This window comes from Harpegnathos saltator, unplaced genomic scaffold, assembly GCF_003227715.2.
Source record: "Harpegnathos saltator strain DR-91 unplaced genomic scaffold, Hsal_v8.6 scaffold697, whole genome shotgun sequence".
In the NCBI taxonomy this organism is placed as follows: Eukaryota; Metazoa; Arthropoda; class Insecta; order Hymenoptera; family Formicidae; genus Harpegnathos; species Harpegnathos saltator.
Genome location: NW_020230534.1, coordinates 340,007 through 367,535, shown reverse-complemented (window position 1 = coordinate 367,535; position 27,529 = coordinate 340,007). Strand labels below are relative to the sequence as shown.

The following is a 27,529-nucleotide window of genomic DNA, read 5'->3' as shown; positions in this document are numbered from 1 at the left end:
GTGTCGCGTCAAAATTGAAAAACCAACGTGAGCATTTTCGTCACATTTTGTTTTTCTATTATCGTAAAGGCAAAAATGCAGCGCAAACAAGAAAAAAATTATATGCCGTGTATGGAAACGATATGTCGATTGAACGTCAATGTCACAATTGGTTTTCGAAATTTCGTTCTGGGAATTTCGATCTCAAAAATGCATCACGTCCTGGAAAGCCAGTTGAGGCTGATGAAGACCAAGTAAAGGCATTAGTGAACGTAAATCGTCGTTTAACAACATGAGAAGCTGTTGACAGATTGAATTTATCGAATTCAACCGTATATGAGCATTTGAAATAATTTGGTTTCGTTTCAAAGTTTGATATTTGGGTCCAACACATTCTCAAAGAAAGAGATTTGATTCGTCGCATTTCTATCTGCGATTTGCTGTTGGAAACGTGAGGTAAACGATCCATTTCTGAAGCGACTCATAATTGGAGACGAAAAATGGATCATGTACAACAATATTGAACGTAAAAGATCATGGAATAGATGTGATGAACCAGCTCAAAGCATATCGAAAGCTGATATCCATCAAAAAAAGATGATACTCTCTGTTTAGTGGGATTGAAAAGGAAGTTTTTTTTGAGCTGCTACCAAACAATCAGACAATTGATTTGAATGTGTATTGTCATCAATTGGACAAATTGAATGATTCTGTCAAGTAAAAGAGATCAGAATTGACAAACAGAAAAGGTGTTGTGTTTCATCATGACAACGCCAGACCTTACACAAGTTTAAGGGGCTACATACACTCTGGCCCTGAAAAAAAGGCCATTTTTTACAATTTTTTTTCTCGTAAACGTAAAGTCCTTTTAACTTGCTATTTTTTTATTAAAAAATATCAACATTGTAGATTATTTTCAAATTTTTTATGCTTTATAATCTTACAAAATGGCTATAATACGTATAAGAGCTGGAATTGTAGGCATCATGCGCCGACCTGCAAATCGGTATCAGAGAAAAGAGTTATAAAACGTATCGGAAATGCAAAAAATCATATATTTTCTTAAAGTACATTAAAAAACGCAGGTAGCATCGTAGCCGTTTTCAAAAATTTTGCTTCTAAACAAAATGGCACATATTTGAATGTTAAGGCCTACTTTTTTACAATATTAATATTACAATTATAAGCGAACAAAGGTATAAATAAAAAAAACCCCTACGATGCTACCTACGTTTCAGTATGTTGAATAGACATGTTAAACCTCAAGAACGTCAGTTCAGCAGTTTTTGAGAAATTCTTGGTACCAATTTTCAAAACAAGGTTTTGAGAAAAATACGTCTATAAAATTTTAAGTAACATTTAAAGTGAGTGAACGACAAAATTGTTTATTTTAAACGGAATCATCGACTCCTGGTTCATAAAGTAAACTCTCAATATCCAGAAACTTATCAGCAGCCGCTTTATTCAGTTTTTGTTCTAGTCGAGCTGTTTTTGTAGAGACACACGTGCAATGCACGTGCAACTAGCTGCCACAGGAAAACGTACGAACGCGCGCGTTGAGCGCTTACACAAAAACGGCTGCATCTCAGTCATTTTTATATATTTTTAACTGAAACCTTAGGGAAATATTCTAGAAACCTCAAAGATACAAAAAATGTAAAAATTGAAAAATTGATTTTTTTATTCCCCAGAGTGTATGTAGCCCCTTAATGACTTGCCAGAAGCTGCAAGTACTTGGATGGGATTTCGTACCGCATCCACCATATTCACCTGATCTGATACCATCCGATTATTACTTGTTTCGGTCACTGCAAAAATTCTCTGGATGGTAAAAATTTCGATTCAAATATAGGCGTCAAAAACCACTCAAATCAGTTCTTTTTGCCAATAAGAACTAGAAATTCTACGAGCGTGGAATCATGTTATTACGTCAAAGATGGCAAAAGGGGTTAGAACAAAATGATCAATACTTGATAGAATAAAACTTCTTTCTATTAAAAATATCATCTTTCATTTTCATGCAAAAACCGAAATTATTTTCCGAACAACTCAATAAATTGGTCTGTAAGCTAATTTTTTTAAGAATCTGTTTAAACTTTAACAGTATATTGATCGAAACATAATTTACATCCCTTACAATTAGAAGAAGATTGACCGTGAATCGAAGCTGAGATATTTGACATCAAAGTGACATATTTGATGACATATAAGTTTATTAAATTACACATTTAAATTGAGAGAATGGACACGTGAACGCGCCGCGTTGCGGAGGAGCTCACCTCGAGAATGTGTTCGATATATTCGTGGAACCTGTCGCTGCTCTCTTGTAGACGGTCGATGTCATTGGCCAACGCAAGATTTCTGATCGTTGACACAAGCTCCTGGCCGGCTTTTGTCACTTGTCCAAGATCGCCGGCTTGTTCCATTGTCGTCGTGCTGAGTTGCTGGCGAAGGTCTCTGGTTGCCCGTAGCACACCCACTACCGCTTGTTCCATTTCCGAACTGGGTGAACCCCCGCCGCCCTCGTAATTCTGACGGAACACGATGTCTATCGTTTCATACCGTTTATTACCGTTCGACGTATTAGGGGATTATTACTCGCTCGGGTTACTCGCTCGGTTGGAATACCCGATCGCACTTAACGAGTATGACTGATTACACACTAATTTCTCATTCGACTCTGTAGATTGTGCGGCCTTAAAAATTGTTGATAATTTTTCTAACAAGTAATAAAACTATGAAAGTATTATAATTAAATAACTGGGATAACTATTATTAATAAAAGTAACATTTTAATCTTAGCCACTAAATTTATAAACAAGTAAAAAAATAAGTAAATTTATTAATGAAATAATTCTTCAGTTATGTAATATCAGTTATGTAATTATAAAAGAAAAAAAATTAAAATACGAACATGGAAAATAATTGTCACATTTACATAAAAACATGAATAAATAAACAAGCAGGTGACAAATGAGCAAAGTTAGGAAGAATTTAAATAAATAAATCTCTCTTAATTACTAATTTTAACGTGACTAAATCACTATTAAAATTATGAGGACTTATGAGAGTTAAACGCAGAAATTTTGATGTGAAAAAGAGAACAATTTTGAATTTCTCTCTTTACATTTTAATTACTAAATTTCGCAATATTCGTATTCGTTGGTGCTTTATGCATCCTCATTGCAAGATATAAGTCGGAAAATCAACTCACCATGCTGTTGCCGATCCGCAGCAGCGTATTCAGCTCGAGCTTTGCGCGATCGCAAAGCAGGAGGATGTTTTCTCTGTGCTCGTGGCTCGTATAGGCGCTGTCTGTGAAGTCCTGCGTTCTCTCCACCACCGTGTCAAGTGCCGACGTAAGTGTCTCGCGGCAGCCTGGTCCCAGCAGGGTCATCCTCGTTGTTTCAACGAGCCTCTCGAAGTGTTTCAATGCCGAGCAAACGGTACTACTGTCCCAGTCTTCTTGCTGAGGACTCTGCAAGTAACAGCACAGATCGCGCGATCGTAAAAAATTATTCGTCATCCGGAGCACTTTCCTCTTCGGAGCTTGCGAAATAAAATTCTCCGCGACAATTGCAACCTCAGCCGTCAAAGACTCCAACCGTCAAGAAAGACAATTGCACGCCGAAAATAACTCACTCACATCGCAGTTATTGCTAATTTTTCGATGTGGTGGCATGCTAACAACGTACAAATAACAGACATCGGCATGAATTTTGTCGAATCTTTCGCGATATTTCACACTCCGGAGCGTTCCACTTTGGCCCGCTTGTCTACAATTACTACAGAATCGATTACGTCGCGCAGAGAGAAAGAGAGAGAAAGTGAATAGTACTTAAGTGTAAAATATAAGGATGACCATATACATTTTTTTAGCGTGGTTACTCGTGTGGTCCTTCATCGTGACCCGACTCATTCACTCACTCTCTCTCTCTCTCTCTCTCTCTCTCTCTCTCTCTCTCTCTCTCTCTCTCTCCTCTCTCTCTCTCTCTCTCTTTCTCTCTTGTCGATTCCTCGCCAAAATCGGGAACATCACCTTGGGAGCAACAGAGAGCAGAAAGCGTCTCGCGAGATATTCTCTTAGGTTTATGCCGGCGGGGAATCTTTAGCACGGAATTAAAGTGTACGACACGTCGAAACGTCGATATGCAAATCGCGCAATTTGGCATGGCGCGAGTAACCATTCGCGATCTTTACGGTCGTTTCGGCGCCACTTACGGATGCCGACGACGCGATTCTATCGTCGCGTCTGTAAAAACCACCGCCGTCTCGTCCATCTCGTCCTCCCTCTGTCTCTTCCTCTCTCTTTCTCTCTCTCACCATTTATATATATATATATATATATCTTTCTCTCGAATATAACGGCCGGACGGGGTTGTCATAAGACCCTGGCTTCGGAATCATACGCTTGGCAATTACACTATACTCCGCCAGAACGTCGCAATTGCTCGCGATTTTCAGCGCATGTCCAATCCTAAAAGAAATGTCGCGTCGGCCATGATGTACGATTTGCGATTCCGTTCACACAAGCCGTTTCTTTCCAGAGGGTAGCGTCGTGAATCCATGCTTCTTCCGTATGATGACGACGACGACGATGATAATGACAATGACTACGAGCACTCCGTCGTACAAAGTAGTCCCATTTTAATTTCGCGTCCGACCGACTGAAATTCGCGGTCTCATTTACCGCCGGTTTCGCTACTTTCCTCACTGCGTGCATTCCGCTTCCGTGTAACTTTCCGTTACACGTTATATATATATAGCTCCGTTCTCCTCCTCCTCCTCCTCTTTTGTTGCCGCCCAGTGCACCGGGTTGATCTCCATTTTTTCGTTTTATCGTCCTGTTTAATCCACGCTCCGCAATATGTCGCTTACGGTGAGGATACTTTTGATATCTGGCGCGAACGACAACCTTGCCGCGACAGTAAGATGTCAAAAGCACGAGGAACATGTACGCACGAGCACGTACATTGACATTTAAAATAAACCCGTTACGGCGTGCGCTCATAAATTTCTCGAGGTCGTGATATCGTCGTAAACAATCGACTGTACAAGCGTCGTGATCGTAATTGATATTCGCGGGGCATATTCCGCCGGTCCCTCCACCACCATCTTCGTGTGCTCCTCGCTATCGATTTCACGCTAGGTCAGACATCGCGCCATTATTTATGGTTCCTCGAGTCATGAGGGAGGTATATGGGGGTCGTTTTGATATCTCGTTTACAACTTTCGCAAGGGCATCGGCAAAACCGGCCGGCCCAAGGTCGTTTATATCGCGCATTAGCGCGAGCGTTTCGTAAATCACAATTTGGCGGACAAATGCTCTTCTTGGAACGTTTCCAAGCTTCCGGAAATATTTCTCTATACACGGCTCTATACACGGCTCTTTTCCCATCGATCCTTACAATATGGACGTATATGCGTGTTCGATGCACCGGAACAATGAGGGACGTATGGATGTTCTCGACTGGCCAACACGGCGTGTTTGCCAACCGCAATTATTGCGGCATTTCTCGGCGAGCCATTTTGCCGGACGCGAAGCTATCGTGGCTTGCTCGTCGCTTGCTATTTTCTGCGACTTTTATGTCGCGTCGCTTGCACAGAATTATCACGTAAAATGCTTTTACTCGATGAAAGCACGTGCAAAACTGAATTGGGCCGTTGCTCGGTATGTGTGTGTGTGTGTGTGTGTGTGTGTGTGTGTGTGTGTGTGATATGCATGCTATAAACTAATTTCAAAACTGATATCTCCAGCTGTTATTTAACATAAAGATTCGCTGGATACAAAAGTTTCGCAGCTTTTATATACCGAACATGTGTTTGCGCAGGGAAATTTAAAAAATCGTCACTGCATCGCAACTGAATTCAAAAGATTACACACAAAAAAAGTATTCTATTTGTAAAGTGATTTTTCCTATAGTCTCATATTCTAAACGAAGCCTTTTACAGAAAAAGAATTTCTCTTTCGATAAAGCGATTAAAGTGAACCATTCATCTAAAATTTATTAGATATTATTCTAACTGTTTTCCTCTTATTTCAAGAGGATTTCCTCTTATATCAACTAATTTTCCTCTTATATGAGGAGGAATATATCGATTTAAATGTCGGCTTCTTTTGTTCAGTCATGCTCTACCTCCAAACAATGAAAAAATAATCATATGCTCATGGATCAGAATATTTAGAACGCTTCTTAAAAAAGGTATGTGTATTGCTGTAACATATAACGAAGATAATTTACCCATATTTGGTCAAATATAGTTTATAATCTACTGCAAGAAGTTGAATAATATATTCTTTCTTTTAACTATGTTTCATATAATTCGTTATGATGAATATCTTTGTAGCTATGAAGTCCATAACAAAATTGATTGGAAATTTATTTGTTGTGATGAACTTATTTCATTCATGTCTACTTATTGTAGAACTGGAGCCAGAAGTACATATATATATATATATTACTTTTCGCTATACATTATAATAATTGTTTTTAAATTAACTAGTAATAACCAAAAAAGATTAAATAATCTGTGTAAGAGGAAATTTATATTAAAATCAATAAGATTTGCATTATACATATAATCTCTCTAACTTTAAGAATATGTTTATAATATTTTCCTCTTAATCTTGAAAGAATCCTCTTGAGGCTATATATAAGAATAAAATTTTCTAATATTATATTTAGATGATTCCGCTTGTTCTAATATTACTTTTTTTGGGTGTTATTATTGTATTTGTTCCTTGATCGCTCGGCGTCGCTATTTACGAGCAATGCACGGTCCCGTAAATTAATTTCACACAACGGCGATGGCGGGTTGTAGAAAGTAATAATCGTTCCTAGGAGATAATATCTCGTAAAGCCGCGATTTTAATTACTCTCTGTAATGAATGTTAACGATGATATCTCGCCGAGGAATTCTCGCGGCCGTTGATACAATCTGATCCGTGAAATGCACAGATGGCTTACCTGCGAATTCGAGTAGGACTGCGACTCGCTGCAATCCAATACACCGTCCTTGACGACGTAATGTATCAGATCCATCGCCCTTCTCATTTGACAGAAGACGGTGTCTCGGTTCTCCTTCGCGGATGGACATTCGGGATGCCTCAGACACGTCTTGCTGGACGTGAGCAGCATCATGGTACTTCTCTCCAGTACTTGTCGAGCCGCCGCCATCTGCGCACGTCGTCTCTCGTCCTTCAGATCGTTCTGAGGAAGGGAAGGCGACGCTAATTAACATGTTCATCGTTCATGGTTTACTGCGGAAACCGTCTGTGCAACTACCCTGCATTTTGTTTATGTAACGGTGCAAAATAAAGCTCGTTTACGTGAATGAAATAGGAAAAATTAGTGCTATCACAGATATATGACATTAATCTCTCGTGAAACACGAGTTGATAGCGAGTGTGTTAAATCTTAATTGACACACTGTGAATCGGATGAATGTGAATCGAGGTCTTTGGTTTTCCGAACGTTCACGACCGCTTCTTAGGAGGCTCTCTTAGATATATTTCTACGCCGTGGTATGACCGGCAGCGAGATTAATGCACTATATATAATAATTTTGCGCAATATAATCATATTGTATAATATTTTATCATGATTTAGTTTTCATGTGGACAATCTCTCTTCGCTGCTGCAGATGAAACCAGCAAGATATACTCGGCAATCAACTTATTAATTATTATGATTCATCTAATTTCCTATATGATATTAATTGCTACCAAGTTGATAATCTTAATACCAAATAAGTAAAATGACGAAACGCATCTCACACACAAGTAAAAACAATAATGTGTTTTATTAACACATACAAAGACCTTCCGTACCAATATCGCCGAAGATAAGCCATCTTATTTTTGGCATAACAGATATTTACTAGCATATCTGCTAGCAGATATTAGGTCAAGAATGATTGGGTGAGCGTATGTATTTGTGGGAGATATCACAGAGTGGTAGCACAGACTGCTCTCTATCAATCGGTAGCAACTGTGCCAAGTTGCTCCGGCTTCTTGTTGTCCGGGTTGTCTCATTCGTTTTTTCACAGCTAATCGGTAAAGACGTAAATAGAATACACGACTATATAAGTGCACATTGAAAACATCGAAGATTTCAATAGCCTCCTAATCGACAGACTTATTTACTCTCGAATATTACACGATGCCGTATTCAGTTTAAAACGACAATCTCATCGATATGGCGTATGTAATTATCTTGTCGATGATAGTAGGTGCCTTGGGGCTTTATCATTTCTTATCATTTCTCTCAGCGGCGACAGGTGGCGGGAGGTTGAGCCCGACTTTCACATCCAGTAAAATAAAGAGCATGTTCAAACTGATGTCCAACTGTGCTATCGACTTTGCCAATTTCCATACGCCAATTTCCATACGCAATTGCCACCGAACAAGAGGGTAATGGAGATGAAGGACATCTTCACGCACTACACCAACGATGTGATTATCAGCTGCGCCTTCGGCGTCAGCGTTGACTCCTTGCGGGATCCAGAAAACCTCTTCTACGTATATGGCAGAGAGTATACGGTTTTCAACATCGTCGCCTTCTGGTAGACTGTTATACTGAGAAGCGCACCCATTGCCAGACTGGCGCGGGCATTAGGCATAAAGATAATGCCTAAGAAAGTCGCCATGTTTTTCCAGAACTTTGTGGAGACCATTATCAGGACCAGAGAGGAGAAGGGTATCGTCCGGCCGGACATAATACAGCTGATGATGGAGAGTAGAGGCAGGAAAGACGAAATAACGATTGAAGATATGACTGATATCCAGGCCTTCGACTTCTTCTTCGCCGGCTTCGACAGCTGCTCGACGTTGATGTGTTTCGCCGCGCACGAAATCGCAGTGAATGACGATGTACGGAGGAGACTGCAAAGCAAGATCGACCAAGTGCTGGAAGACACGAATGGCTTAACGCCGTATGAAGCGATCAATAGCATGGAGTACGCTGTGGTGAACGAGACGCTCAGGATATATCCAGTCATCGTTGTAACCGATAGATTATGTCAGAGAGATTTCGAATTGCCACCAGCATTATCAGACGTGAAACCATTCACCGTAAAGAAAGAGCAAACCGTGTGGATACCAATTTATGAACTCTATCTACTTTGAAGTACCCCAAGTACTTCAAAGAGTCGGACAAGTCCGATCCTGAATGATTTCTCGGCGAGCAGAAGAAACACATCCTCAATACCGGGACTTATCTGCCATTCGGTTTGGGTCCCAGGATGTGCCTAGTCGTTCGATTCTTCTTGTTGGAGGTGAAGACTCTTACTATTTACTATTCCACTGATTGACGCGTTGCGACGTGCTACCTTGTGAGAAGACATCGATACCGATCAAGATAGCCAAAGATGGCTTCAACATGAAGTCAGAGGGTGGTTTCTGGTTGACAATAGTGCCTAAGAGGGAACCACATCGTACCACAGTTAACAATTCTAACGACACGCGTAATTTATAGGGGATTTTATGTTCATTTATTACACTTTGATGTGACTCAAACATAAAAGGTACGGATATCATCTATAATTAATGTCGATTAAATCCGCTCGAAATAAATAACGGAATATATAATAATAATGAACATAAAGGAAAACATTCTCCTTAATCAATGCAATTCTCTGGATTCCGTTGGGATAAGAAAGCTGACGGAATATTATAGCAACGGAAGCGTTCCGATACCGGAAATCCAATAATTAATGATGTAACGTTTATTTACAGATAAACACTATTGATAATAGAATCATGTAGTCCAATACCTCGTATAGCTGCCATTATTAGGAAATAATCAATAGATTCGATTCATCATAGATAAAGTCGTTTGCAGAATCGTTCGTTTCGTCTGAATCGATCGCGCATGTGTACTAATATTATTTAATATATTTCCTTACACATTCCATACGTCGGACTAATTCGTATTATTGACTAAATTTTATTCGCCAAATAATATAAGTGTCTTATAATAATTGCAGAAATATTTCATTGTATATGCCGCTGCGAGAGAATTTATTGAATTATATTGAAGATAACGCTGGAAAAAAGATAAATTAACCTATATTGATATTTGCATCAGGATCTGAAACGGACAAAGATTGTTTGATTGTCCTTGTTAAAAGCTAAATAAATAGACAGAAATATAAGATTAACCGAGAACTCTCATGTTTCACATTCTCTTGTACGTAGCTCTCGTAATGTATAAAACGTTTCTGCCGTGACTGCTTAAATTATTACATTGTAATTTATTTTCTTTCACCCAACACTATTATGTTTCGTTTTGATATCAAACAACCTGAGTGGAAAGTTCAACGGACGTACGGGACGTGTTAATTAAATTGCACGAAATTTGCAAAATGGTAACAGGACTTGCATGTTTAGATGTGATCTATTTGTATCGCAAGTGTCATTAATAGTCGGAAAAAATCATATATGTGCGACGTTCCACGTCAACCAGATCACCGGTGCTCTCAAAAATTGATGCATCGGATTGGGACGTGTGAGGGCTTGAATTGTTTGTCTATTCGAATACTTTCAGAAGTAATATGGCCTTTCCGGAAATTCAAAGTGGTGGCTTCCAGATGGCACTAAATATACCGAAAGACGCACGAGAACCATAATATATTATCAATCAAATCATGAGAAACTCCGAATTTTCAACAGAAAATACAATAGCTCATATATTTTGATCCGCTAAATCCGAATCTAAGACCAGAATTGCCTTTAAACGTCGCAATTCTTACCTAATCCCCAAAAACGGCTCAAAAACCTCTAAAAACGATCAAAAGCGGGTATCCCGATACTGTGTTGGATACAGAGCCATTCAAAATAGATTCTAATACTAGTATTTGGTTCATCGAGTCTAAATTATATACTACGATCACCCTGGAACGTCACAGTTGTTCCCAAACCACAAAAAGGACCTCAAAAATCCTTAAAAACGATCTGAAAGTAAGACTGTGATACTGTCCAGCCTGTTAAAGCAAAACCAAACGTTGTCCGACCAGTTAAGGCAAGACAAAGCATTGACCAATGCCTTAACTGTTGAACGAAAGTTGCATGGCTTGAAGGGGGACATATGATGGAAATGTGGACTTGACCTTGAGTGAGCTTGTCAAAATCAGGTCAAGGTCATTAATGTTTTTAAAGGGAAACCCCTATTTTGATTACATGTTCTTGCAGCTTATCTTGAGAGCTTTCCAAAACACTATAATAAAGTTACATTTCATTGAGTACTTTCCGAGTTATGAGGCTTGAAAGTTAAAGCAAGACCGATCACTGATCCGGCCAGCTAAGGCAAGATTAATTCGAATATGTCTTTAGCTATTAATAAGATGTTCAAATGGAGCTCCATTTTCTTGCAGACATAGCCTCAACCCGTAAGAATCCCGCTTACATGCGCATGCGTACATGGATAATGCCGGCGGTACTGTAAATTTCAAACCTCATAACTCGGAAAGTACTCAACGAAACGTAACTTTATTATAATGTTTTGAAAAACTCTCGAGATAAGCTACGAGAATATGTAATACAAAATAGGGGTTTCCGTTTAAAAAAACATTAATGACTTTGACTTGATTTTGATAAGGTCACTCAAGATCAAGTCCATATTTCCATCATGTGTCCCCCTTCAAGTCATATAACTTTTGTACGAAATATTTTTCAATAAAATCATCGATTCGTGAGGTAATCGACCATATCACTTAAAATGAAACACCCTGTATATGTATATATATATATATATATATATATTGTTTAAATATGAAAATGTATATTTTCTTAAGCTGTAGCTTTTCGTGAAAAATAAATTGTTTGTCCTGTTTAAATAAAACCAATTTTAAATTTATTATTAACATTCACTGAATAAATATTCTTTTGCTTTTTAGATATTTCTTCACAGTGTAAATTTTGTTTTGCATTTCTTTGTAAATGATAATATTTTAATGAATATCATACTGAAAAACATTACTAATGTGTGTTCATTAATTCTTTATATTCGAGTTTAAATGAAATGTTACAACTTCATACCAAGTTTGCAATGTTTTAATAAGGGAAAAAGCATAAAAAGAAATGGTGATATATATATCGCCGATTAAAAGATTTCAAGATTGTTTCTTCTTTAGACTTTTTTCTGTCTTGATTGCATTATAGAAGCTAATTGCGCACGGTAGAACCCTTGTTGACAAATGAATGATGAAACGTTAGCGCCGATATGAAGAGCGGGAAATGAAGTTTTACCTGACGATCGCCCGTTAAGTGCGCTAATTCGACCATTTCCGCTCCAAATTGGCTGAACGCCTTGACGAATTCGGTGAAATTGGAGACGCTCTCGAGACGTCCGAGGCTACGGGCGACCTTATCCTTGGCGAGAAGCAGTTGCTTGACCACGACGATGTCTGCCAGAAGGAGAACTCGTGTCACCGAGCCTAGAAGACATCTGGCAGCTCTTACGACGGAGCCTCGATCAGCCAGGCTGTCCTCCATGGCGCACTCGCATAACTTCTCGATCGCCGATCCTAAACACAACGCGGCTCGCTTATCAGTCAGATCAAAAGGCGTGTTGCAATTTATCAATATTTAACCAGCCGTTTCACACGGAAACTGCCGTCTGTCGGACGCTTTGCTTCACGGTAACCAGATACTCTCGTTGGGACCACAAGAGTAGCAGATTACACTTGAGTTCGTTAACATACGTGAATGTGAAGACTACAGACAGCGGTTGCATCCGCGAACTTACGCACTTGAGAAAACGACTTGAGAAGGCAGAACTCTGTGAGCTTGCACTTTGGACGTGAGAACGGCAGTCAACGATATTTTCAATGAACGTTTTTGCTTTTAACGAGACGTTGGATGAAACCAAAGGAAATAAACAAACACGTTTGTTTCTCCACGACGTTTCTTTTCGAGAATCTGTCATTCGAACTGCACCGGCAGAAACAAGTTGTGTTAATTGTCGGTAACTCTAGTGCTAAATAACATTCACCGGAGAAATGATTTCCCCGACTATAATTCTTTCACTATTCGCTTATAGTTACAAATACCGAACATTTCTTCTTTCCAGTGAGTGTCGTATCCCGCCGTAACGATCGATCGGTCGAATTTCGAGTACGAGCGACCGGACAGTTCAACGGACGGAGGATGCTGATGAATTAAACATTACGCCTTTTTACGCCTGTACGTGTACGTGTGTGCGTGTATGCGTGTGTGTGTGCGTATGTGTGTCACCGTAAAATCAGAGTGACTGATTTAATTATGATCGGGCCTCTCGACTTAAGCAGCACGGTTGAATAATTGGCCGCTCTCAAGCGCTCGTAATTAACTGGTACTCCACCGTTCCAACGTACCAACCGTTGCCTTAGCTAAACTACGTTAGCTTCGGCAACGAATTGTTCGTGGCGAAGTATGCGCATAGAAAATCCGACGACGACGAAGGGGATGAATTTCCTCGGCCATCGTGTGACGCGTATCTACCATTCCTCGGCATACCGGAGTACTCGCCCCGTGAATAGTTAATTTCGCAGAGTGTTGCTTCTTCTTTCTTCTCCGCCCGTATCGAGTCCACCTGCCGATTGCGATTTTCGTGAATCGTCGCCTCGTAAGGGGGATTTATCGCTCTGTAAAATCCAGTTGCGCGAAGCCGTTAATCAACGTTTAATCATTACGACGATACAACGGTACAGGAGCCGTTCGATATTTCCGCCGCGGAAGCAATGCATTTATAACGGCAATACTTTATGACGGTGGATTAGGGCGGAAATCGAAATTAGGCCATCCCGTATGAGTTTTCGAAAACGCACTCGCGCGCAGTGTTTTCTATTAATATCGTTATCGATCGCCCGCGGGGCGAAAGCACTTGGAGTATGAGATGCGCCGGGTCGCCGTATTGTTAAATAGTTACTTCCTGAATTAGAGAGCAGTAGTTAGCGCGCGAAATATAATATCGCCGCCGGCCATCGCTGTACATTTGTTCTGTGCTAATTGTTCAGCGTTGTTATAGAACACCGGAGCGGGGAGAATCGACAGTGGAACAATATAGATATTACAAAGCAATGAGTCTTATAAGATGTACAATCGGAAACTAAAAATATATTAAAGATAGTCCAAGTGATAAAGTTTCGTTTCAATATAAAAATATAATTTAACTCAACAATGATCGATTAAATATATAATTCAATATGATACGAATAAAAATATAACTCACAGATCAATATAAAATTTCAATATTCAATATAAGAAATACTTTAAGATAAGATGTATCTAAAAGTCCATAGGGAAACTTTTATGTTTTAATCAATGATATACATTGAATATTATTTATTTATATACAAAAAGCACACTAAAAAAATATGGTTTATATTGAGATGAGTGCAAAAGTTTCAACAGATTTCGTGATAGAGAAATGTGTATGAAATAAGTAATTTTATTAAAAATCATTTATTCTCGTTTTACTAAATAATCATTGTTTTCTATTATTTTATCTATAAGTACTGTACTGTAAAACTGGATTAGTCACATCTTTGAGGAATTCATTAAAATTTTGGCACTCGTTCAATATAGTACACAACTCAAATAAAAACTAATAAAAGCAAGAAACTTAAGAGTTTTGTAGTAAATATTTGATTATTCATAAATATTTCTAATATTAGATTTGCAAGAAGTTCATTATGTTTGTACAAATAAAATAAATAAAAGGAGAGAATTATCCAATCACTTCCTTTTCTAAATTCTTTCTAATATTTAAATATTTTACAATTTTATAGAAAAATAGCCATTCTTCTCTAATAAATTTTAAATTGATTATGATAGAAAATTTCTGCATTAATTTGTTTATATTGGTCCAAAGAGACTAATATAAAATAAGACTGAAACGTTTGTACTTATATTCCTCATTAATTGAGATCTTGTTTACATTTTTTTTATTTATCACATTTAAGCTTGTTGTTTTCTTGTTCATCATAGCTAATGTTTGGCTTTCGTCGACTGATTAAGATATTTCTAGTTTTCGATAATATAAATTTGATTCCCGATTGCGCGCGCATGCTTGTTTCTGCTTTGCACTGTCTTACAGTAGCGAATGACAATTCGTTCGTGTTGATTCGTCGAAAAGTAGATAAAATTCGTCTTTGTCCACATGAATCTTCTTCAGGAGCGACGTTCCATCTCGTTGCACGCTTCCATTAGACTCTATTCATCAATTTTTCTCCCTCAGACAGTTCCTTCGTCGCGGACCGGTATTTATAAACTTTCCTCATAGGCCACTGCAAATTATCCCCGCTCATATCCTGGCGGAGCTTGTGCGCCGTTCCACTTGGTAGATACTTCTCGCATTAGTTAACGAGAAAAGCGCTGTACTACTCCTTCCTCTCTTATGTACTTGCTTTTATTGTAAGTGTCGTGCGCCACGATCTTCGCTTTTGAAACTGTGTGTCGTGTGCCGTTTTTACTTGAACATTTAGTACGACCCAGTTTCCTTTACCGCGTATCTCTAATGAAAATTGAATTTTTAATGTAACAATTAAGCCTAGGTAAACTTTCGTGAATATCGCGACGTGACGCAATTTACGATAGAAACTTGGCAAATTTTTTAACAATATTTATGAAGCAAGTACATATTAGTTAATCATTAAGTGTACAACGTACAAAAATGTAAGTTTCTTGTTGCATTAATGTAGCAAACAATTCAGTAAAAGTTCTCAGATCTCAAATATTCTTATTATATTTCGCATGACGTGAATTGAGTCAATTCTGAGTTCTTGAGTTTTCTTCAGCTCCGAGAAAAAACTTGAGTAAATTCTGATAATTTCTATGGTGTACTTTATTGTGCGAAGCATTCATAAAAGATATAAGCTTTACATATATCAGTCAGTAAAGTTGCTGCCAAATTTACATACATTTGTCTACTGGGAATATACAGGATGTCCTATTTAAATGAGTCAGGCAAAATTCTCGAAAAATATGAAAGATACTAAGAAACGTTTCACACAAAAGTTGTATGGTTTCAAATGGGACATGAAACAACTGTATCATTTTGTTTATAGATGGCGTCACTCTCTCAAGAACATAGTACCCTAACTTTTGTTAACGTATCGATCTTTGGAACTTTCAAAATCATTAAATCAACAAAAGTCAGGGTTCCGACAAATAATTAGCGAGATATCGTAAGTTAAATACTGAAAAAGTTACCAAACTTTCCTTAAATATTTCAGAAAATATTAGGCAAATAAAAAAATGTTTCAAACAAAAGTTGTTCAAATTAATTGGTAGAAAAAGATGATATAATAAAAAATTGGGATTTCCGTTTAAGAAAATAACAACAACTTTTGTCTGAAACGTTTCTTAATATGTTTCATATTTTTCGAGATTTTTGCCTGGCTCATTTAAAATGAGACACTCTGTATACATGTACCGATGTCCACTGTTTAAGAACCACACCCTCGTTTAGATAAAGGCAGAATGCTCTGTAGTTTCCTATCGAACCGATTAGCATAGCGTAGTAAGATCAGCAAGCTTGATACGGAATCCTTATAGCGTTTTATATAGCGACCGGTTGTTACGTATAAGAGTACGCGAAGATCTTGACCCAATTTCAAAGCAGTCGCGCTGATTTCACACGATTCACACGTTCGATCGGCTCGTTCGGACGATCCTCGTAGATACTCCGATATCAGGACGAAAGTGTCAGAGAATTCGTTGATTTAAACGCAAGGAGTAAAAAACGCTGGGTTATACGAGTTTAATGCGAATATTGATTCGATCATTTACTCTAAACTAAGAGTCTTTACTCTAAACTGTTAACATTCATATTGAGATTTCTCGCGGTATTTGTTCTAAACTGTTAATATTTATATCTATAAAACTATTTATTTCAAACTACGATCCAAATGAAGATGCAGATCGATATTCAAATTCAGACTCAGATTTAGATTAGATAGACAGGAGTACTGACACAAATGTGTATGTTTACACATATGCAGTTTTCATTCAGTTTTTCTCTTTCAATCAAAAACATTATAGACAGAATTATAACGAAGAATATTTAATTATAACGTAACGAGCAGTGATCAATTATTATAACAAATTGATTAATTACCTGTAAAGCATGTTCTTCCATTATTGAATAATTAATAGCAGTACTTAATTCACTGTAAAATCTCACGAAAATAAAGAGAAATTTCGTCATACGCGATTGATGGTCACAGGTGTCGTGTTACAATGTATACAACTTGACAATTAAATCGTTTCTTTTTGCGTTTTACAAACTGGTCCCTGAAGAAGCTGAAGATAGCTGAAAAGTTTCCGACATTTTTGTCAGGAGCGTTGCATCATAGACGCACGCCGAGAGGCTCTATCGCTCTGATATTAAATAATTGCCTCGAGCGAGGTCTCGATAACTTCGTTTGATAATAGCTGAGATAGATCTCGGATAACAAATAGATCGGATAACTTTATTACGATTCGCAATACTCGTGAATTCTCATTGATTCATTTTCTACAGAAACCGACTTTCTCCGAAGATGAAATTTGATAAGTCCGCAGTATCAGATAATTTTGTGTCATCGGGCATGTCGGAATTGAAGACCAGATTCGGATGCACGTAAGCGGCTGAGTAATCTCGCTGACGAAAGAGTAAGAGCCGACGAGATGCGCGGTCCGATTTTCCTCTCGATCCCTGTCTCTGAGAAATATTTTTGAGCGCAACAGAGCGTGTGCGGTAGAACATCGCTTACCCCGATATATTGGTATCCCGGTGTGCGTCTCTGGTGTGATCGCAATTGGAGAGATTGCCCGAATGTGACGCGCAGAAGCGTGCACCGCTGCCGTGAGTGCGCTTTCAATGATTCACGGGGCGAAGTGCATACCGGTTTGCGACAAACGCGTCAAACGACAGATTGACGTTTTCGTCTTACAATTCTCATTTTTCGGCCGAGTGAAAAAGCCACTTTTTTGCCGTTATTCGGATGCGCTCAGGCTGATTCTCCCTATCCGCTTAGGCGGCCGTGGACAAGAGTCCATCGATCCTCCGTCAGAAATTCTTCAATGCCTTCGTATTGAAACAGCTGTTTTCTCATAGTGAATCGTGGAAACGTTCTTGATCGAATCGGTATATATAAAAAGAGTACTTGTCACCGATAATTATAACTGACAACCGAGATATCGACTTGGAAACTTTTTCTCGTCATTCTCGTCGGAGTACATGTCATGTGGAGTAATTGAGTTGTAATTCTATGCAATTGATACGACACAAGCTTTGCAGATCGGTATCCCGTTGGTAAAGTTTTCAGGTTATGGTATCATTTAACTGATTCTTTGAGCGATATTTACTGCATTGTACTTATTGGGTTGTTCAGGAAGTAATTTCGGTTTTTTCAAATAGATGATGTGTTATTTGCCTTTTTAAGCAGTTAACTTCATTTTATACAAGAAAATCATTTTACATTTTTATAACGCACATTTCAAGCTTCATTTGAAAAAAAGTTGTTTTGGAATCTGTCAAGTTGTTTTTGTTTAGCGTCGCATCCAAAATGGAAAACAAAAGTGAGCATTTTCTTCACATTTCTGTTTTACCGTAAAGGCAAAAATGCAGTGCAAGCAAGAAAAAATTGTGTGCCGTGCATGGATAGAATATGTTGACTGAACGCCAGTGTCAGAATTAGTTTTCGAAATTTCGTTCCGGAAATTTCGGTCTCAAAGATGCATCACGTTCTGGAAGGCCAGTTGAGGCTGATAAAAACTAAATAAAGGCATTGGTGGACGCAAATCGTCGTTTAACAACACGAGGAACTGCTAAGAAATTGAATTTATCGAATTCGACCATATATGAGCATTTGAAACAACTTGGTTTTGTTTCAAAACTCGATATTTGGGTTTTCTTTTCTCACAAAATCTACATTAAGAATAGATCGACCAACAAGAAATTCAAAAGCACTTTTTACGTACTTACCACATCCTTTACAATGACAAATAACTGAGACCGACAGTTATTTTGTCAGAATTATAAACATCAGAAATAGAATATGCTCCGATTAATAAAACTGATTTGTATCCTGTTGATACTGCTCTATCATTTTGAAGTGTTAATTCCATTTATCTTTTGTGAAAATCACATTTTGAGATATCATGCCCGTAGCGTATGAATTGATGATACAGAAATGCTTTTTTGTATATTACATACCACGCCTATAAAGATTTCAGAATAGAAAAGTTACTTTTGATTCCCAGAAATAGAAAAGATATGCGAAAACCATGTTACCAGTCTTATTCAAACGAGGACATTTTCAAGGTCAGTCTAAGGGGCTAGATCAACGACTTTTACATATATTCAACATCATACGTATGCATAGTTTTTGTAAAAGTTTGATGGCTGAAATTGATTAATAACTTAGAGAAATATGACGAGTTCTAAATTGAAGTATAGCAAATCGAGAATCTTCAAACTGTTCTATCTTTGATTCTAATTGACCGATCGAAAAACGTGTTTCAGGGGATTGTGAGATACGTCAACAGTAATAATTTCTCACAGTATCGAGCCAATTGAAGAGGAGTCAAAAAACGGCCTTATTGACACCCTATTTACCTTTAATGACTCGCCAAAAGCTGTTAGCGCTTGGATAGGATTTGCTACCTCATCCACCATATTCAACTGATCTGGCATCATCCGATTATCATTTGTTTCGCTGCAAAATTCTTTGGATAGTAAAACTTTTGATTCAAATGAAGGTGTCAAAAACCACTTAATTCAGTTTTTTGTCAATAAGGAAGTTCTACGAGAAGTTCTACGAGCATGGAATCATATTATTATCTCAAAAATGACGAAAGGTGTTAGAACAAAATGGTCAATCCTTAACAGAAACTTTTCTATTCTATTAAATTCTATTCTGTTAAATTCTATTCTGTTCTATTAAAAATATCGTCTTTCATTTTCATACAAAAAGCCGAAATTACTTTCTGAACAATCCAATATAACTGAACTACCAGTTCCAAGTCTAGGGTGTTCAGTAAAACATAAAAAATACATCGATTGTATTTTTGAAAGCGCGGTATTTCCCCGCTCCCGTCATATCTCAATTATTCGAAAAGGAATAAAAGAAAGAAAAGAAAAATTTCCACTAAAAAAAAAAAAGAAAACATTTGACAGAGGTTCGACGGAGGATCTCTCTTTGCCGTCGTCCAGGCGAATAGTGAGATTCGGCTTTTATCCAGACGTTGACGAAATGCCACGCACGAAACGCGAAGATTCCGTCTAGTTGAACAACGAGTAGAAAAGGGGTTGAAAGCTATGCAAGAAGGGAACAAATAGCTACACTGGGACTGTGCGAGATGTGGTCACGAATTCTCGCCGGGATAAAGCTTCCGGCAGATGCGTATCGGCCTTTTAATTGTTACCTCTGTAACTCCCCATTCGCATGCAACGACGTTGCGGGAGCGACGATTATGCGTTTGGTTTGTTCGCGTGATTATGAAAACCCTGAGTCATAAACGAGTAACCTTCTCCGATGGCGGCGCGCCGTATGTAATCACATCAACGCTGCGATATTGTGATTTATGGCTTGAATTTCTCCGCCACGATGTCCGCGCGATTACAGGCATTGCGCAATTGTGCGCTGCGAACCACGCGGCCATTCATCGGCCGGTAACTCAGCCTCTCTGAATTCCCCTCTTATTACGGTAATCGTTGTGATAATTAACCAGGCAGAATGCAAATTCTATGCAGATAAGTAACGAAGCCGCTAACGCGCGCTCTCTTTGCCGCGGAAATTACAGGGAAATTCTTATCGGGCTAATAAGAATAATTATATGAAATTAATAACGATGATTGTACTTAAACTGCGCGTTTTCGCAAATTTTTACATTCCGATAGCGCCATACCGGGGCCATTTGGAATTTATCAGATCGATTTCTTTGGTGTTCAAATTCGTGCGGATATCAATTTAGATTCAGATTAAAAATATAAGAAGCACCATCGCGACGTTTTTCGAGATTTGTCAAAAATCTCGAATGACGCTGTCTCTTGTAACTTTTATTTTACTTACTTCTGTATTTTCGCCATTGAATTTATGGAGCTTAAAAATATACGAAATTTTTCTGGGAAGATTCCTGCATAGGCATAGTTAGATATTTTCTTAAATAGGGTAAGTCCAGGATAGATGGACATAGCTTTTTTAATTGCAAATAACTCATCTGTGTTAATGCAATAAATGGTCAACAACATGTTAACACATTCAGTAGAGGATAATGTTTAAGGACAGAAAGAAGTTTTTGTGAAAAAAAAATTCATGGGACGCCAATAATAACGAAATATTAAAAATATTCTGAGGGATAGATTGCCAGGTGTCCAAGTTAGATGGTCATATGTCAAAGGATAGTTGGGCATACGTCATCTCGGTAATAAATTTTTAGGTTAAATACAACGTTTTTTAGTCGTTTAAGCCCAGGTCTAATGTTGTAACTCAAAATAAACCGTATTCGCAAGGTATTATTTCGACGTGTGAAACATTTTGGAGGATAATAGAAACATGAAACATTTATTTACTCACAATAGCAGTGTTTCTGGGCATCAGGATGAAACACACTTACTCGTGGTACATCCAACTTACAACTGACCGATCAGCGCTGACGTCTAGCATATATTAACAAAATTATAGCAATTGACTATCTATCTCCTATGCTCATCTATCCCGGACTTATCCTACTATAGAACAGAACATACCATACATACAGAACATACAACAGAGCATATATAAGATTTATATGTAAAAAGAAAAAAATATAAAAAGGCTATATTAGACAAAGAGAGAGAGAGAGAGAGAGAGAGAGAGAGAGAGAGAGAGAGAGAGAGAGAGAGAGAGAGAGAGAAAGGGAGAGAGAGAGAGAGAGAGAGAGAGAGAGAGAGAAAGGGAGAGAGAGAGAGAGAATTTATTTGATACAATGCTTGTGGACTAGAAGATTGGATAAGTCAAAATATCTTTTAACCAAGATATGTTTAAAGTTAAGGCCCTATAAAATTAACTTAATTAGGTTAACAGTTACTTAAACAAACTAACTTGATTAAAAGTTAAATCAATTAATTTAATTGAAGAAAAGCTAACTTAGGCATAAATTAAATTATCATAATAAAGAATTAATCATTCAATGTTTATATATTTCTTATATAAATAACTTCTCTCAGCTACGCATGTTGTATTTATGCGAAATAATTGAAACGTCCTTACAACGGATCTGAAACGAAGAGCTCAGGACTGGCATCGTGCGTCGCACGGTGGTACCGTTCGATCGTTCCGAGCGCTGTCGTCCGGCGATGCGCGTAATCGATTTGCGCGTACGTTTTGGTTTCACCGAGAGTTCCCACGCACAATATAGAGATTTTCACATGCGCCCGCGGTGCAAGCGGTTTTGCGAGCTCATCAATGGGGCGCTATCAAATTGCGGGAGTAAACCGTGCGGAACGACGTTTTACGATAACCGTGATAACGCGCGCGCGCGCTTATGGACGATCAATGCGGCTAATGAATCACCAACTTTACTCGTTAACGGAACGTTTATCCGCGTTTACCGTTGGTCCGCGCCATTAAGTCGACTTGATACCTCGTAGCGCGCCCCTTCGTGTAATCGTGTCCCTTCCTCACGGAGACGATCGGCCGATTAATTCGGACGCTTGTACGAGCGCGCGCGCGCGCGCGCGGTATAATTCAATCGGGGGACGATTTCCGCCAATTTTCGCGGAAATAATAAAACGACCCTCCGCGCTGTTATCGTCCGTTGCGGAAATACCGTTGCGGCAAACATCTTCTACGCTACATCTTCCGTTGTTGATGGCCGACACGCTATAATAAAAATTGCTCTTTTGTGCCCTCCAGTCGTTCGAAAGCTGCAGGGACTTCTTTTTTTTTTATTATTCGTTCCCGGGATTCGGTTGGCCGACGTAGAAATGGACTTGTATATCGACGTTACGTCCCGGAAATGTCGGCTTATTTGTAATCGCGAATCGAGGACGACGTGCGCGAGGTATAATATCGCGGTAAAATCGCGCGCTTATCTCGATGGTGTCAACGATCGAGACGGCCGTCGCTTATTTAACGAGTCCGATCGATCGGACGGTCGGACGGCGTCATTAATTCGATTCGGCGAACGGTGCGCGGCGGGACGCGAATTAAACGAGACGTATGAATATAGTAGGATATGCGATTAATATGCACCTGTATATGCATAATTAAACCTGCGGAACGTCGGTGTAACTTGACGTGTTCCATACCATTCGCGGGCGTTTCGACGGGTCGGTTTGTTTCACGATTAACTGAGAGGTAAATATACAAATTTATGCACGGTGAAAGCATCATGAGAGAATGTTGTGTAAAATCCAAGCATAAAGTGAATCTTCTTACGCAATTAGCGTATAAATTAAAGATCAGATTGGTTAGCGGAAGCAGAAATTCATTAACCGAATTTCTGCGCGCACGGTACGTGTTGTTTTTAATAAGCGAAAAATTTTATACAGCAAACGTACCAATGCCTCTCAACACTGTTCCACATAATGAATATTTAACAGACTGAACATATTAAATTGATGCTTTTTAACTGAAAAAGTTTCTCTCTCTCTCTCTCTCTCTCTCTCTTTCTTTTTTTCTCTTCCTGTCTCGTTTGTATTCATAATATTCAAAATAGCTTAATTAATCTTATGAATAATTTAACATTTCTCATTGCAAACATCAACGGAGTTAGAAAATTTTTTGTCCGTCACGTTGACAATTAAAGCAATTAATTGTATCACAAGAAATAGAAATTTATTTGGATATTATAACTAAAATTTTAAGGAAAATGTTTTTTTATTCAATGTTGGAAAAATACCGATTATTCTTATTTAAAGACTAAAATGGCGAAGGTATTCAGGCTGAAGGACGTGTTTGTGTTCTTCGATTTTTCTTCATCGAGTATCTTGTACGAAGAATTAAAACTAACATACGCCTATCGATCATATGCTGATTTCTCACCTCGCGTTCTCTTGTCCACATATGGGCGATTAATCAATGTTTTGTTTCGCACTTACTTGTGACTCAATTCTACGATTGTCGTAAAAATGTCACGGTAATAACGGTTGTAAAAGCACACAGAGCATGGAAATAGTTACCGTTTGACATTCATCGATATAACTGTCGCGATCGAACCGCGTAGTGATTTGCGGCGATGCAGGAATGAAAAAATCGGCAGCGCCGCACAAATAAATCCGTGATGTGTGCTCGATATTGGCCGATGTTCACCTGTCCCTTCTCTCTTCTATCCTCTGGCCCTGCCTGATTTATCGAAAACGCTTCTTCCTTCGATTTCGCGAAGGTTCGATATCTCAATACGGCGGACAATTCATTCTCGCTCCACGTTGACGTTTTATTTTCAGCCTCTATTTGCATGTAACCGCTTTATTGTCAATTATCTCGAGTTCGATCTTTGCTTGCGCAGTTGTGCATCGTGTGTATCGCGATGACGATTAATTTACTGACAACGATGACAACGGCTCGTTATAACAACGCATATTCGGATGTAACTAGGATTAGGAATGTTACTTTTTCAAAAGAATATTATTACTTGATAACTCGTTATTGTAATCCGTTATTTTATATAAAAAGTTACCTTATTTGAGAAAAGTAACTCTTTGTCACACATAAAACAATGAGTTATTATAATATTTTTTTCCGTTATTTTCTCTATCAAGTTTTGATTTTCTCTATCAAATTTTCTTTCTAGGATTTGCTCTCTACAGCTTATTATACATAAATGTATACAAAGCAACGATAAAAATAATGATTATATCTGTTATTCCCACCCGTGAAAAATTGCGTTATTAATAAAAAAAAATAACGTCGTCAAATGGAAAACATCCACGGAAGACACGACTAAACCGAAAATCAGATCCAACGATATATGATATACATTTTAAATGAGCCAGGAAAAAGTTTTAAAAAATATGAAAGATACTAAGAAACAGTTTCAGACAAATTTTGTATGGTTTCAAAGAGGACATGATCAAATCATAAAGCAATTATATCATTTTGTTTACAGATTTCGCATCACTTTCGAGATATTTATTGATCATTATTTTTCTTGAAAAATTTAAATGAAATTTAAATGTTTTTGATATATCATCCCAATTTTTTATTATATCATCTTTTTCTACTAATTAATTTGAACAACTTTTGTCTGAAACATTTTTTTATTTGCCTAATATTTTGTAAGATATTTAAGGAAAACTTGGTAACTTTTTCATCATTTAACTTACGATATCTCGCTATTTATCGAAAGAAAAAATAGTAGTGGACTTTTTTATTCTATTTGTACTCAAAAATATATTGTTACAATAGGGTCCTAACTTTTGTTAACTTATCGACTTTGGAAATTTCAAAATCATCAAATTAACAAAAGTCCAGGCGCTATTATAACAATATATTCTTGAGACCAAATAGAATAAAAAAGTCTAGTATCACTTTTTCTTCCGTCAGATAGTTAGCGAAATATTGTAAGTTAAATATTGGAAAAGTTATCAAGTTTTCTTAAAAAAAATATTAGGTAAATAAAAAAATGTTTCAGACAAAAGTTGTCAAATGAATTGGTAGAAAAAGATGTTATAATAAAAAATTCTTATTTAAAAGGTTCTCATTTAAAAAAAATAATGATCAGTGAATATCTCGAAAATAACGCCATCTGTAAATAAAATGATATAGTTGTTTTACGTCCTCTTTGAAATCATACAACTGTTGTCTCAAAGGTTTCTTAGTATCTTTCATATTTTTCGAGATTTTTGCCTGGCTCAATTAAAATGGGACATCATATATATATAATAGGAGGAAGATATATTCAGTACAGGAATTTGTTTTCATGTCCGTTCCAAAACAATTGAACAGGTTTCATATTCCTGAGGGGGAGGGGGGGATTATTTTGGTGTATATATTTTATTCCTTGTTTTTTAAATCTTCCTCATTCATAAGTCGATGATCGAATCGAGGTCGATGATGATTTTCCGATTTTATAAAAACTAAAAGGTTCTGTGTTGATAACGGATTCGCATGACATTTCGATGTCATGTCGATGTTATAGTCCACACCTATATATTGATTTTATATCTAGAAGATATCATATGATCGATTGTTAATGATCTAGTCGGTACTTAATAGATATCACATTCAGATCGAGCCAATATATCAATATAACTCAAGTATAAGCTGAATAATGATTAAATCATCGACATATATGTACGTGACACTTTCCAGATATTGCGATGAAATTTTAGAAATATCAAACCGATAATTAATTTCTTTATAATTTTAACTTTATTCCCCGCATGATTTCGATCGAATTCATCATCGACTTTACGTCCCTTTACTTTCTTTGAATATTTTCGATATTCGTACATCCTAGACGAGAGAGGACGAGCGAGACTATTGTGGTATTTTATCTGCGTTAGCGCACATTTATATCTTCGAGAAAAATTTTCTACGTGTGCAAATAACCGCGAATGTAACCGTACGAGGAAGGCGCGACCGAAATAAGAAATTCCACGTGGCACGGTATCAGGCGTCACATATACGCGCGCGTGCACATACACACACACGCACACACGTATCTCCAGCGTACTAGGAAGCACGCAAGTGTAATTCTTGTGGTAATTATCACGTCGAAACGCACGGCGGACGTTAACAGCGGCACACGCTGCGCATCCATCAGCTACCGCTCGAGTAGCCGAAGTTGGCACCGGCTCCTAAGTTCGCTCGCGCCTGGCTGGATGAGCGAGATTATCCTGCAGCGTCGCTTTATCCTTGCCGCTTACGCACGCCGTTACTTGCGGCGTATAAATTTGGCATGCCGCCACTTATCTTTTACGGCGGTCGCTTTCCGTTCTGCGACGCCACTCGCTTGTCTCCATCTCCTGTCGCTCGGCGCGCTCGCACGCGCGCATTCGCGACTTTAAGTTCCCCGAAACATCGAAAATAGCATTATCTTGGGAATGGGAGCATAACTAAGAGCTAAAGCATTCCGTCGGCATGTCGCGTCTCTTCCACGCTCGATCTCGGCTTAGATGCGCTCTCCGGAGACTTAATGCGATCCGCCGCATCGGCTGCATATAAAGATCGTTCTTCTCTTTTCTCCTCTTTTTTCCCCGCTCTTCTTTCTGCCTTTTTCGATCTGTATTACATTGCTGGTTTCCTTTACACCCCGGGGGAATTATAATTCCCGCGACAGTAACATCTCGACCTGAGCACGCCAATAACTCGCATACGCGAAGCCAGCGAGGATTCGTGCAAAGCCGTCGCGTGCTATTCTGAATGGATTTTCACGACGCGATGGGAACTGCAATTTATTTTATTGCTTTTATGGAGCAGATATATTCTGTATCGAATTAATCATCAAACTTACAGTATAAAATAACGTGAATTGTTTGTTGAGGCAGCAATAAATTTACCTTTCAGAAAAATTCTTTCCGTGTACGTATACACATTTATTTGCATAGAAAAAAATATTATTTTACTGCAAAAAGATTACTCCGCTTGCTTTTCATCT

General features: G+C 38.1%; 1 protein-coding gene across 3 annotated transcripts in view; it reads right to left on the bottom strand.

Annotated features, from left to right (window-relative positions):
- alpha-Catr (alpha-catenin related) overlaps positions 1-27,529 on the bottom strand; it is a 115,885-nt gene that overhangs the window by 12,019 nt on the left and 76,337 nt on the right. For all 3 annotated transcript variants that reach the window (XM_011148632.3, XM_019843423.2, XM_025305460.1), the window contains exons 3-6: positions 12,227-12,504; positions 6,948-7,190; positions 3,194-3,457; positions 2,259-2,510 (exon numbers count right to left, since the gene is read on the bottom strand). In XM_011148632.3, the coding sequence (XP_011146934.1) occupies positions 2,259-2,510; positions 3,194-3,457; positions 6,948-7,190; positions 12,227-12,504 (1,037 nt within the window). The remainder of the gene's footprint in view (positions 1-2,258; positions 2,511-3,193; positions 3,458-6,947; positions 7,191-12,226; positions 12,505-27,529) is intronic.